This window comes from Agelaius phoeniceus, chromosome 6, assembly GCF_051311805.1.
Source record: "Agelaius phoeniceus isolate bAgePho1 chromosome 6, bAgePho1.hap1, whole genome shotgun sequence".
NCBI lineage: Eukaryota > Metazoa > Chordata > Aves > Passeriformes > Icteridae > Agelaius > Agelaius phoeniceus.
Genome location: NC_135270.1, coordinates 58,580,871 through 58,594,031, shown reverse-complemented (window position 1 = coordinate 58,594,031; position 13,161 = coordinate 58,580,871). Strand labels below are relative to the sequence as shown.

General features: G+C 40.5%; 1 protein-coding gene across 1 annotated transcript in view; it reads left to right on the top strand.

The window, feature by feature from the left end:
• Positions 1-13,161, top strand: part of MNAT1 (MNAT1 component of CDK activating kinase) — a 119,689-nt gene that overhangs the window by 47,463 nt on the left and 59,065 nt on the right. The window contains exons 5-6 of the mRNA XM_054634683.2: positions 852-992; positions 6,352-6,477. Of these exons, the coding sequence (XP_054490658.1) occupies positions 852-992; positions 6,352-6,477 (267 nt within the window). The remainder of the gene's footprint in view (positions 1-851; positions 993-6,351; positions 6,478-13,161) is intronic.

The window sequence follows — 13,161 nt, the reverse complement described above, 5'->3', positions numbered from 1 at the left end:
TTTATAAAATTTTAATTATCTTGCCATTTTTACTGCATCTCCCTTTGCTTTAGTATGTTAAATGGAGAGGATTTGGAAAATGTTTCCTGTGTGTTTTTCCTTGTACCTTCTAGCAACCAAACTGACATTCTTTTGATCCATCTTCTTTTTAAATTGTTTAATCCTCTTATTTTCCTCTGTCTCTAAACCCTCTTCTGTTTTTTTTATTCTTTCACTGTGATTTTCAAATACAGATTACCTAATAGTTTGCACATTAAAAAGATCCTTGCCAAGAAATAGATCTGTAACAAGAACTTGTCATTTTGTACTAGTAATCTTTCTTTTCATCTCATGTCACATGACTGCAATCCAGGTTATAGGAAAAAATCCTTATTTTGTAAAAATGTGACATTTTCACAGTTAATGCTTAAAGATATAGGCTTCCCTGTTAATATTCACATATTTGTAATTTCTCATTTCTCTTCTACACCACTGCTAAGCACAGTGCGCTTTGCCAAGATGCAGCTGATGAGTGGGATGATCAGGAACAGTATTGTGGGATGATGTTTTTGTTCATCCTACTTACATCATTGAGTTCTAGGATGAGTGGGAGCTGAGGAGGGCTCACTTTAGAGTGAAAATGGAGGGAAAACCCCTTCTATAACATTTAAGGAGTCAAATCTGACTCCAGCCAGCAGCAAGTTAAAAATCTTAACTTTACACTGGCAATGAGGAGGTAGAATAATCATCCAGAATCACCTTAAAATTCTGCTTTCAAAGGCAGAATCTGGCTGCTTTCCCCTTGCCTGGCCTGGCTGGGGTCCCTGGGGGCAGCGGGGTTGCTGGGAGCTGATTTCTGCTTTCCCTCTCAGACGCGGGAGCAGGAGGAGCTGGAGGAGGCTCTGGAGGTGGAGCGGCAGGAGAGCGAACAGAGGCGCCTGTTCATGCAGAAGGAGGAGCAGCTCCAGCAGATGATAAAAAGGAAGAATAAACAGGCACTCCTGGATGATCTGGTGAGTGACAAAAGCAGAGGTTTCAAAGCTCTGTAGCATTGACATGCATCTCTGTCACTGCGTGGAATGAATGGATCTGTCCCTGTTTCCCTGGTTTGTGTTTCCATTCTCTCACCTGTTATTTATTTCAGTGGTGCAAACCACTCTGGTTTTGGTAAGCTAGGGGCTGGATGAAGGCTGCTTCTGGGATTTGTAGCTCAGCTCTACCTCTGTTGGCTTGTTAAGCAGTTCTGAGTAGTGGCTGAGGTGTGTGGAAGCAAAAAGGTCATCAGGAGGTGCTTCTTGGCTCAGCCACCTGTGCAGTGGAGATGGTGGAGAGCAGGGGACAGTAACCTCAGGAGTTATCCAGTCATTGCTCAGCCCTTTCTCAGCCAGAGCACATAAATGATTGGTGGTCCCTTTGTATGCAAAAACAACTGCAATGAAAAGTTTTCTGCCACAAGTGTGTCATGTTCTCTTACTGCCACTTCTGTACAAGTTGCTCCTGTTGAAGTGAATGAAGTTTATATGGACATGCAGAGGAAAACTCATACTTGCTTTTGGAAATTGTGGTCATCTTGATTAATGTACTGATTCTGCATCTCAAATGCAATCATGTGTGGGCATAGAGAAACTCCCTCAGTGTGTTACTTAAGGTTCACATCTCAATTTTTTCAATACAAGTGTGTGTACAGACATGCATACACACACATTCACAGGTTTAACACCCATGAGGACAGTCTGTACACACAGCCTGTGTGTAACCTTGAGGGAAATCAGAAAAAAGAAGTATGTATGCATACATACACGTGTTCAGCTGTGTCAGTGTGGTTTAAAGTTGCTTGGCATATCCAAATGATATTTTCTCTCTTGTATCAGTGCATCTCACACTAACACAGTGGTAATTCCTGCTTTGTAGTCTCAGTTCTTATTCATGGTACAGATGCTTTTCCTCTTTTTCTGGAAAAGTAGAGTTTCTCTTTGAGCCAGGGCAGAAGGCACTGACATGGAGTGAGGATCTAAGTGAAATTTAGGAGTTTCAGGGCCTCCTGAAGAGATAGATGCCTTGCTTCAAGCCAGGATTCCTGGCAACCTGTTACTGGTTTTCCTTTTGTAGGCAAAAGCAGAGATGAGCAGAAAGCTTCTTAAAAAAAAAAAAAAAAGTCAAGCCTGTATCTTTACATCCAGCAATCTATTTTCACTTTAAAGGTAAATGCTTTTACAGTCCACACAATTAGGAATAGTGGATAAATTAATAAAAACTCCACTATAAATTTGAATTTAATTTCTCAGAATTTGGATTTGGAGTTTCTGACTTCTTAAAAACCTGTTCTAAAACACAGTTCTGACTGACTAGAGACCAGTGGCTGATGTGTGGTTGTTTAATTTTTTTTTTTTTAACACAGCATTTGGTTTTACTGGAAACCTTCACCAGGTGGCTTGCAAAAAGAATAGCTATAAATAACCCTTAAAACATGACTAAAATAAGTACTTTTTACTGTGATTGCATATGTATTGCTATTAAAACATATCTTAATATTCTAAAAACAATAGAAAGGTGATTTTTAAGGGCTGAGGGAGGAAACTAAACAGTTTCAAGTTTTGTCTCTGTTTCTGAAGGGGCAGTGTCAACTTAAATTTGAGCCAAAACTTGTTTTGTAATATTACTAAGGTTTATAAAAGCAGCACTGAAGTGTTTGTGTGATGACTTACAAAGTCTCTGGAAAGCCAGTGGTTGTTAAAGAAATAAACATTTCCTATGGTCTCAGAAATCCCTCTAATACTGTGCTGCAAATCTGAAAATGAAACTGATAATGAATAAAACTCAATGGAGAAATGCAGCAAAAGCCAAGCACAAGCAGCAGCAGGGTAAAGAATTAACTTAAAAAATAATCTTGTATCTATGGTTGCTGGTTCTGTGCTAAACCAAGAAGGATTAATTTCTGGCTACAGAGATACCACCACTGGCTCTGCAGGACTGTGAGTGCAGAGGAAGGTGACAATCTGACATTTTATAAACCTTATACCCAAATCTTCTCCTTTGGACAGATCACTTGTTGTGGCCAGCCTACAGCCCAGACCTACTGGATCTTGGTAATTTTTTTTTCCAAGTTTGGCCCTGCCACTGGGCAGCAAGAAAAAATTAAGGACACATTTTTTGTGTTGTGCAAGTAAAGATGGTCAGCTACTTTCTTGTCAAGAAATGAATTTAACTTTTGGTGCTGAAATCTTATGAAGCTGCAGACCTCATGGAATCATAGCCATGTTTGGGTTGGGAGGGTTCTTGGAGAGCATCCAATTCCAACCCCCTGCCATGGGGAGGGAAAACTTCCACTAGAGCAGATTGCTCAGAGCCCCATCCAACATTCACAGTGTTGGGGCATCCACAGCTCCTCTGGGCAGCCTGTGCAGGACCTCACCACCCTCCATAAAGAATTTCTTCCAATGTCTGATCTAACCCTGCCCTCTGTCAGTTTGAAGCCATTCCCCTTGTCAGGCTGTTGTAAAGAGTCTCTCTCCATCTCTTTTGTCAGCTCCCTTCAGGTGCTGGAAAGCCACAATGAGGTCACCCCAAAGTGTTCCCTTTTCAGGCTGAGCAATGCCAAAGCCCTCATCCTTTCCTCATGGGAGAGATGCTCCTTCCCTCCCATCATCTTGGTGGTCCAGGTCATCAGATGTGTTACTTGTGGTGCTTTCATATGGAGCAAAGGTCTCAATGGTGTGCAGAAGTGTTTGAGAATGCTCTGCCATCTTCAAAGAGCTGATAATGTAGTTACTGCAGAGGCACAGAAAAATGTTTGGGATTCTAAATGTTGTGCAGTGGGCCCTGGTTTGTGGCCAGCCTGGGGAGTGCAGGGGCTCCTGCAGAAAGGGCCAAGGCTCCATGAACCCATCCTTGGCTGAAAACAGGGAGGGAAAGGCCAGTGTGAAGTACTGGAGAGATCAGCAAGGCATCAGGGGGGCTCAGGCTCTGCAGGGCTCTGGAAAAGCAGTTGGGTCCTTTTTGCTTCCCTAATTAGTGTTAATTAATTCGTGTTAATTAACACTAATTAATTAATTAACACTAGTTAATTAACTAGTGCTTCCCTAATTAATTCCCTAATTTCTGTGTTACCTGCATTGTAGACCACCTCTTTTACAGTAGAACCTCTCACTTTAAAAGCACAATACCCTGTTGTAATTTCAACTTGCAGTCTCAAATGCACTTTGTGCATCACTGGGGGAGCTATATGAGTGTTTTATTTTGGGTTGTTGTTTGTTTGGGAATTTTTTTTTAACCTTGGATAATCCAGGCTGAGTAAAAAATTAAAGCCCTTTCTTTATGTGCTGTACAGACTCTCTCAAGTGTATACAGAGGATTCTAAGATGATCTCTTGTGTTTTATGGGACTTGCACTTTCCTCTTCAACAGCCCATAATTCCCAGGCATGAGCACAATGGGAGAGGAGCAGGTTTTCCCTGGACTCTGGCATAACTTGGAGCCAGGCAAAGGCATTAAAGAGGTCAAATCCACACTTTCACCAGAACCTCAAGGGTTTTGAGACAAATCTTCCAGAAATTGTTGTGTAGAACCAGCTTTGTTCATAGTGTGGACAGTTTGTTTTCCCATGGAGAAAATTGCTGGTATGGATAAACACAGGGTTGGAACTTCCACGTGTGTTAATAGTTAACAGAAGGGCTCTGGGCATATTCAAAAGGACAAACAATCAGGATGTGGTGCCTTGCTGGCACACTCTGGGTTTCCCACAGTTGTGTAATCTGGTTACTGGTCATTGTGTGAACTCCTGAGAAGTTGGTTAAAAATTGGCTTCCTTGAATCATTTTATTAGAAATGCAGTGAGTGTTTAAGGAATATGAATGACAAAATGAACAGGAGAGTGCTTTCCACTCTGCCCTTCTCCCCCAGCTTGTTAAATCTGGTCATTGAAAGAGTTCAGCATCTTTAACCTCTGCTGACAGCTGACAGCACATGCTACTGCATGCAGGTTAGAGATGTACAACACTTGAAAGAAGCAGACTCTAACCTAGTGCATTTGTGGTCCAGATTTTCTCCCAGTTGTGCAGAAATTAGATGTCTCTACAATTTAGGTTTTTAGCATCTTCCCTCCCTCCTCCCAGCTGATCACAGAAATCCAAGTAGGAAGCTGTGTCTTAGATGTTGTATTTGTGCTTCTGGGCCAGATAATGTCTTGTGAGATTTTCTGCTTTTCCTTGCATTCTAGTGGTAAGGCAAAGGGAGTATAGTAAAATATAGAGGGGGAAAAAGACTGGAGAGTGATGTGAAAAGTCAGTGTACAACGTGACTGCTGTTCATGATCACTTCAGAGGATTTCTCTGGGTACCATGAAAACAGCAAGGCATCTTGTGGCATTAAAAACATCCAACTTCTTACCTTGAACTGAATAATTAAAAAATCACAGTCCTGTTTATAAAATTTGCTTGGTTTTGTGAGTACCAAATGTAGTTCATAGTTCAATATTTGCTTGGCTCTTTGAAGCAGAAGTAAATGTGGAGTGTGAAAGCTTTAGGAATAAAATTCTGTGCTAGAGCAGTCCAGGAAGAATCTGTCTGAACTTCTTCCCTGCTCTCAACTTCATGGTAGTTCTAGCCAGGAATTCTCAAGGATTTCTGTGTGCATGTAGATAGTCACATTAGTCTCTTAGAAAATTACTTAGCCAATAATTTCCTGACTCTCTCAAAAATGCACTTACATATATGTATGCTAATAATCATTCTGTCCTGACAGTTTAGGCAATTCATTTGCTTAACTATTCATTTTACTATTTTTATGTGTATATATGTGTATATATATTTAAAAATTGGCTGGCTTCCCTAAAAATAAGTTGCTGAAGGAGAAAATAAATATGCTGTTGGTTGCACTTACAATAGTGCCATTGTGCAGAGCAGAGCAAGGATCATTTCCAAACGGCCTCAGGTGAAATCTAATGGGAAACAATTTCAAACTGGTCTGAGTTCATTGGGAGAAAGAATGTGTCTTAGATAAACATCTGATCCAAGTTACACTACTCAGTATTATTCCCTCTCTGATTAAGTTCTAATTTTTTTTTTATTTTAATAAATATTGTTGCATTGGCCAGTTGGAATAAGGAGCCTGTTATATTGTCTTTAATGTGGATTCTAGTGGATTCTATAAAAACGGTTGTTTGCAGGTTATTCTGATTTATGGGGTTGCTGCAGCTTTTTCTTATTACTGAAAATGATCCTTTTCTGTAAACTGTTGCTGAGGGAGAGGATACTTGGCATTCTGCTGTTCTCCTATGATGGCCTTGCAGTCACAGCTTGCAGTTTGGGAGAATTTGCAGTGTTAATTAATATTTGTTTTGGTCTAGGACTCAAATTTATTCCTCATATGTTTACAGGAGAGCTCTGATCTTCCTGCCTCTCTGCTCTTAGCTCAGCATAAGGACAGATCTACTCAGCTAGAAATGCAGCTGGAAAAACCCAAACCTGTCAAACCAGTCACGTTTTCCACTGGCATCAAAATGGTAAGATTTGCTTGTTTGGTTTTTTTAAATGCATTTCAGAAGATCAAGGAGTTCCTCGTATGAAATTCAGAGGTCACTTAAACCTGAGTTGCATGTTACATGAAATAGACTGTTTGCTTCCAGTTAAATAAGTAAGTAATAATAAGTAATTAGGAATTAATTGAAGAATTTCATCATTCTGCTAGTTGGAATATTGTGATCACCCACCCATCACAAATATATGGAACATTTTCATTGTGTAGTTGTCAAAAAACAAAGTGTACCTCTCTCCCTGTGAAGTTGTGGTGTCCTTGAATTATTTTTCTTGTTTGTTCACCAACTCTGGAAGTTGAAATTTTTGAAGTTCAAGAATCATCTGCACTTTGTTCAGATTTATTTTGAGCACTGGAGCAATCTGTGAGTATGAGACTGACAGTCTAGAAAATGATGCCAAGGTTAAGGACTCTATTTTCATTGTTATTTGGCTTTGGGAAACAACAAGTATTTTTGCAAATGTGTCACCTTAGGGTGGCAGCTGAAGATCTCTCAGCATTCCTGTTCTGTATCATGGCACAAGCACACAACAGCCTCTGTACATAAATGTAAAGCTGGGGGTGGGAGCACCAGTGACTGATCTTTTCTGCACCTTGCTGGTTTTCTGCTTTGTATTGTTTTAAATCTCTTTTTATACTTTTTTAAAATCCACTTTTTTTAGACTTTGTATTTTAGAATTGATAATGGTAAACTGAATGTCTTGAAAATAGCCAACACTCTCTACTCTCCTCAACAAACCAAGAAGTCAGCAAAGCAAAAATCTGTGCATCAAGCTAGTTTCCTATCAGTTATCAATTTATTTTTGCCATGAATATTTGTGCTGTGTTCATTATCTGTTAAAGTGTTAACAGTGTGGAACGATTTGCAGCTTATTTTTCCAAAAGCAGTCAGTTTTTGTAAGGCTGTGTGGATTGTTTTCTTGTTTTCCTGTGGTGTAAATTGATCTTCTTCCTATTTCTTTTAAAACCTAACAGTCTGGGGGAGATAGAAAATCTCTCACAAAGCAAATCAGTCTGTGTAGAAAAGCCAGTGGACAGAAAATGCCTGTTCTGTTTAAAAAATACTCTGTCTGAATGGCTGCACTTTTTCTTGCTGTTAAAAAATACTGTCAGAATTTCTTAAAGCTGTGCCTTTTCTGTGGGCAAAGGAAGATGATCAGCTGATGTATGTCATGAGGACAGTGGAAGTATTTTCTAATTTGTTTAAAAATTAATATTAAATGCAGCATGTGGTAGTGGATATTTGAGATCTGCAGCCCTAAGTAAATTTCATCCAGGAATGATGAAAGACTTGGATGAAGAGATTTCCAGCAGCAGGACATTTAAATCCTAATGTTTGGAATAATAGGGGATGTGCCAGATAACTAATTGCTAATTCATCAGTGTTCAGAAAATGTGAATAGATAAATACCTTAATTTGTTCAATCTCAGGAAACAAAAATTTCCTCACCCTGACTTAGTCCTAAATTGAAAAATAACAGTTTATTGTACTTACTTCTATTCATGTTTTTTAACAGTAAAGATAAGGATAGAAGCATTTGAAGTTGGTGACTATTATTTATGGGAAATGGATTGCATCAGAATTTTTCACCAACAAAATTACAGGTTTTGCTTAGAAAGATGAATGTTTCCTTATTTTCTTTACAGGTGGTTGATTTATTTATTACATGACTTTAAAAAAAATAGAAATTGTATTACACAGTAATAACAATATTGATACTCTGCATAATAAATGAATGAAGTATCTAACTTTATAATTTTTGGAGAAGTTGGTTCCACAGCCTGGGAATGTTTCTGTGGGTGTCCTGCTAGGAGGCAGCTCAGTGCTTGGAAGCAGATGTTGAATTTCTGTGGATATGTGCAAAGGGTTGCTTTGACAAACTGGCCTCATTTGAATGAAATGTGTTTTAATAAGGCTAAATGCAAAATGAGAAATTGAAGAGTAAATAAATCCCCAGCCTGGTCAGGCTCTGGGAAGAGGATTTGCAAGTTTAGCTAAGCAAGTAAACCAGTTTGACCCTCAGCCACAGTGTCTGTGGGGGGCCTTGGGTATGTGAATAGTCCAGCAATAAATAGGAAAGGACCTTTCCTCCTGAATGCACTATTGGGAAGAGTTGTGAACTGCAGAGTTCTGCTGCTGCATTTTGAGTGCAAAAATCAGAAAGAACATGAAGAGGAGCCACAAAAGTCCATTCAAAGGTAGAAAGATCTGCTCTGTGTGCTGCATTCTGCCTCTGGTTCAGGAAGAGATGGTCCAGGTATGACTCAATTTACACCAAGTACCTCCTTAGCACAGAACATGCCAGCTCTGAGCAGTGCAGCATTAAATGTAGCAAGAACCAGTAACCTTAGTGAAACCAACACCATCTAAATAGGAACTGAAGGAAGGAATAAGACCTGAAGTTCACACAATGTTCTGCTGGTTAATTGGCCTCACTGTTAAAATTGGCTCTGGAATGCAACGAAATCTCAAATTTTTGATGTTTTCAGATTAGGATTGGGGTGTGCCTTGGAAAGTTGCTGTAGTTATCAAATGCAAGTTTGCTGGCCTTGGAGCAGGGTTAGTTTTGTGAAATGCAGTTCAGCTCATTGCACATGATCCATGAGGGTGGGTTCTGGTGTCAGTGTCAGGTGAATTCCCCCTCAGGACATGCTTGTTTGCCAGGCTGAGTGTTTTCCCAAGAACCTGAGGTGCTCAGTGCACTCCTTTTGCGTAGGTGGCCACGTGAAGTGGGTGGAACTTTTCTTGTGCTCTTTGTGGCTGCTTTGGCTTTGTTCCCCTCTAAACCACGGGGTTCACACCACTCCTGCTGGTGGGGGAGCTGGAGGAGAGTACTGAGAATTTCTATAGAAATATAATTCTAATTAATGCTCTGGCACAAGAGTTCTGAAAATTCAGGACATTTGTGTGAAAAGTCTGGATTGTGCCCACTGGCAGAGGCTTAGCAGTGCACATTTAATGAATCACTATATATGTCTTTCCCCTGGGCTTTTATTTTTTCCTAATAGTTTGGCCACTGACCTTTTCTGATGGGTGTTTGCCTCTAATTTTGTTTCAAAAGAAGGGAAGCCAGATAGAGCTAGCTGAGCTGCTGGCTGATCCAGAGCTGGTGTTTACACAAAGACTATGAAAACATGCCACTTGTGGCAATCCACTGGGCTTTTTCTCAGCTTGAACAGGGGTGTTTTTCCTTGGTCAGAGATGTTCTTCTGCCTGACTGCTAATCAGACATGTTTCTTGGTGTCTGAGTTAGGAGCATGTCCATTCTAGTCTCCTGGGCAATGCTCAAGGAAGTTGGCTCATTTAAGGTGTCATATTAGTGCTGTGAGTTCCTCTGCTTGCAGGGGGAGGAGGGAATGTCTTTCTCTTGTAAGCTAAGCAAGAGCATCCCCTATAGCATGAGACAGACAAATAGCTCGTGGGGACAGGGTCTCCTTCACTTTTCCTTTTGTGAAATTCCTTTTTTTTTTCCTCCTTTCAAGTGGAAGCAGCTTTTCCTCTGTAGTGTGCTCTTTAACATTTTCAGTAAATTCTGTCCTCTGTGCACAAAGCTTACATTCCAAATCAATCAGTTTGATTTACCCCTTTGAGTAGGAGGAGACAGTGCTGCCAGGCTTTTTTTCTTATCATGTTCATCATATTAAGAAATATACTTTCAGCACATCTAAATATTTTAAAACAATCTTATTAAAGCCAATCTCCAATCAGGGTAAAGCTACAAAAGAAACTGTAGCTATCTTAATTGCTGCAATAGTGCTAAAAATGAGATTTCCTGTCAATTGTGGTACTTCAGACTTTAGCAGCTGTCAAAAAGAGCACAGTTTGTGTGAAATGAATGATGTTTCCAGCATTTCTAGAACTTGTCAGGAGGTGCAAAACAAAGTCTGGCAAGAGAACCATTCTTCTGTTTCTTGGTGAATGTAATGACCATTTCTGGTTGTCAGGTAGCTTTAACATGGAGCTCATTTTGAGGTGTAAGAGAGATGCTCATATGTATTGCAGACAAATGGCAGTTTGCAAATGCAGCAGGAATTAATTGTGTTACATGAATTTAGTTTCCTTCTTATGTCTCTAGTGTTTACAGAACTGTAGAAGGCTTTTCTAGGTCTGTGCTTTACCTCACCATTGTGGTTAAAAATGCATAGAACTGTGGATATATTTAAGTCCTCCTTAATTTGTTGAACTGAGAGCACAGAACCTTTGGGTCCATGGCCCAGCTGTTTCCATGTTTGTAGAAAATCTGAGTGCCTTAGAAGGGCTCAGCTCATGCCATCTCCAGCACATTTCAGGCTGTGTGTCTGTCCCTTTTCTGTTCCTTCCACTTCTCTAATGTTTCTTTATTCTTTTTTAAGAAAAGAAACATTACAAAACTGGAAGGACTGTCCTGGACTTCCCCCAGCTTCCCAGGACACTTAGCCTCTAGTGATGGTATTCTTGGAGTAATCTCATGCAGTTAAAAACTCAATTACCTCTAATTGGATTGCCCAAAAATGCAGGAAAACAACATAGGTGTCCCTTGGTTTGCTCCTGCTTGGGAAAGTTTGCCTTTTTGCATTTTATACCCAAATACCTCAGAATTAATGTAATGCATCATTGACCTTCCAATACTTATAATCATTTTTATTTTATTACTTAATAGCAGTGGGAATATTTATTAATAGAACTATTAGTGCAGAGTGCTCTACGTGCTTTACCATTACCAAGATGGTCCCTAGGCCAGCGAATCTGCAGTTGAAATAGATGTGTCAGGGAGGGAGGGGAGGGGAAGCAGATGCCCGGAGGGGATGTTCTCACCCAGGATTAGCCAGCAGAACAGTGGAGGAAGGAGGAATAGGATCCAGCCCTGCTGAATTCCTGAGCCGTGGCTCTTCCGCTGAGCCAGGCTCCATCTCCTGTCAACAGCACCCCTGAATGGCAGTGAATTAAGAGTGAAATATCTACTCCAGCTACTGCTTCCCTGTCCAAATCACAGCAGCAGTGTTAAATATAACTTTGTGGCTCTGAAGATTGCCCAGATTTATTCCAGTTCTTGCAGTTTCAGGTTATTAGTAGCTGGATGCTGGGGAGAGCAGTCTGCAGCCCGGAGCAGCCAGAGGTTGCAGGAGGGAGCAGTTGTAGAACCAATATTTCAGAGGAATGGATTTGTGTCAGACACAGGATGTCTAGGACACCTCAGGAATGTGTGTTACCACTAAGCTGCACATAACAAGTGTTAGGGAAGAGATTTTGTGCAGTCTTACACTTGCAGTATTATTCTGATGGGAAATAACCTTCTTATGTTACGTTATGTGGAGCTATTTCTTTTAAAACATTGACCTCATCAGCTCAGGTCAAATTAACTGTTCTTTATTATTGCCTTTTCCTGCAATATTGTTTCCTGTGCAAACAACTGCTCCTGTTTTTCAGTCTGTTTCTTTTATAGCTCGTGGAGCAATTATCCAAAATCCTGTTCCAAACTCAAAAAAGTCTGTCAAAATACCCTTTTTAATCAATTGTGCTCCTTCAAAGTTGCTTAGACATATGCCAGGTACTCTGAGGTAAGTGAGGTGCATGTCACACTGTGGTTTAGGCTACAGCTATTCTGCAGCTCCTGAGGGGGCCTTTCTTTGCCAGTTCTTACTGCTCTGGTTTGCTTGGTTGGTTTGTTGGTTTTGGTGCAGTGTGTTTTAGTGTGTGGGGGTTTTTTTTGGGTGCTTTTAGTTTTTGCCTGACGTTAAAAAATAAAGCAATCAAGGCTTCCTTCACTGTTAGCTCAGCTGGTGTATCTTCAGGCTGGAACTGTTCAGATGGAATTGATTTCTTTGAGATGAATGCCAGTTTGAGTTTAATTGGTATTTTGTTTTTAATCTTCGTTTGGCTCATACCACGCACATTTCTCTTTTACAGCTGGGTGGAATATTTCCCTCTTTGCAGCTCTTGGTAGTTTAGAATCACAGCAAAATTACAACACTTATTTTCAAGAGTAACTAGTGTGTTTAGGCATATAGATCCTTTTGGAACAGGCATATTTGTTTAGAGGACATGCATATATAAAGGTTGAATTTCCAGTGGCACTGAGCACTCTGTGTCTCTGTGTCTGTGTGTGGTGGCTGTGTCCCAGCTCTGGGCTCGGTGTCAGTGCCAGGAAGCAGAATCCCTTTCCAGAGGAAACCCAAATGCCCCAGTCAGGGGAGTCACAGCACTTTCCAGAGAGTCTCTGATGGAGGTTTTCAGGGAAGCAGCATTCCTGCCAAGCAGCTTCCCTGGAGCAGGGATTCCCAGGGGTGCAGGTAGCCCTGGGACAAGTGGGATTCTGCAGTTGCTGAGCACCATTTCCTGATTCCTGCTCAGAGTGTACATTGCATATTGCTTTAGCATTGAATTTTTGTCATCAGTAACAGTGTCTTCTTTTCAACAATGGGCATTGATTTGCTAAGGAGGACACTATTTCTGAAGAGAGGAAAAAGAAATTCTGGCTTCTGGATCTCTACCATTTCTGACAATATGTGGATATAGAATTCAGATATATAAACTGAGAGACACCAAATATGCTGGAAGATCTAACTCAGGTTAGGACTAACATGCTGGATTTAAAAAGTAATCCACAGTCCTGTGACCCACCTTCTGCTCCCTTAAATCTCCTAAGTTTATAAATACAATATGACTGCAACT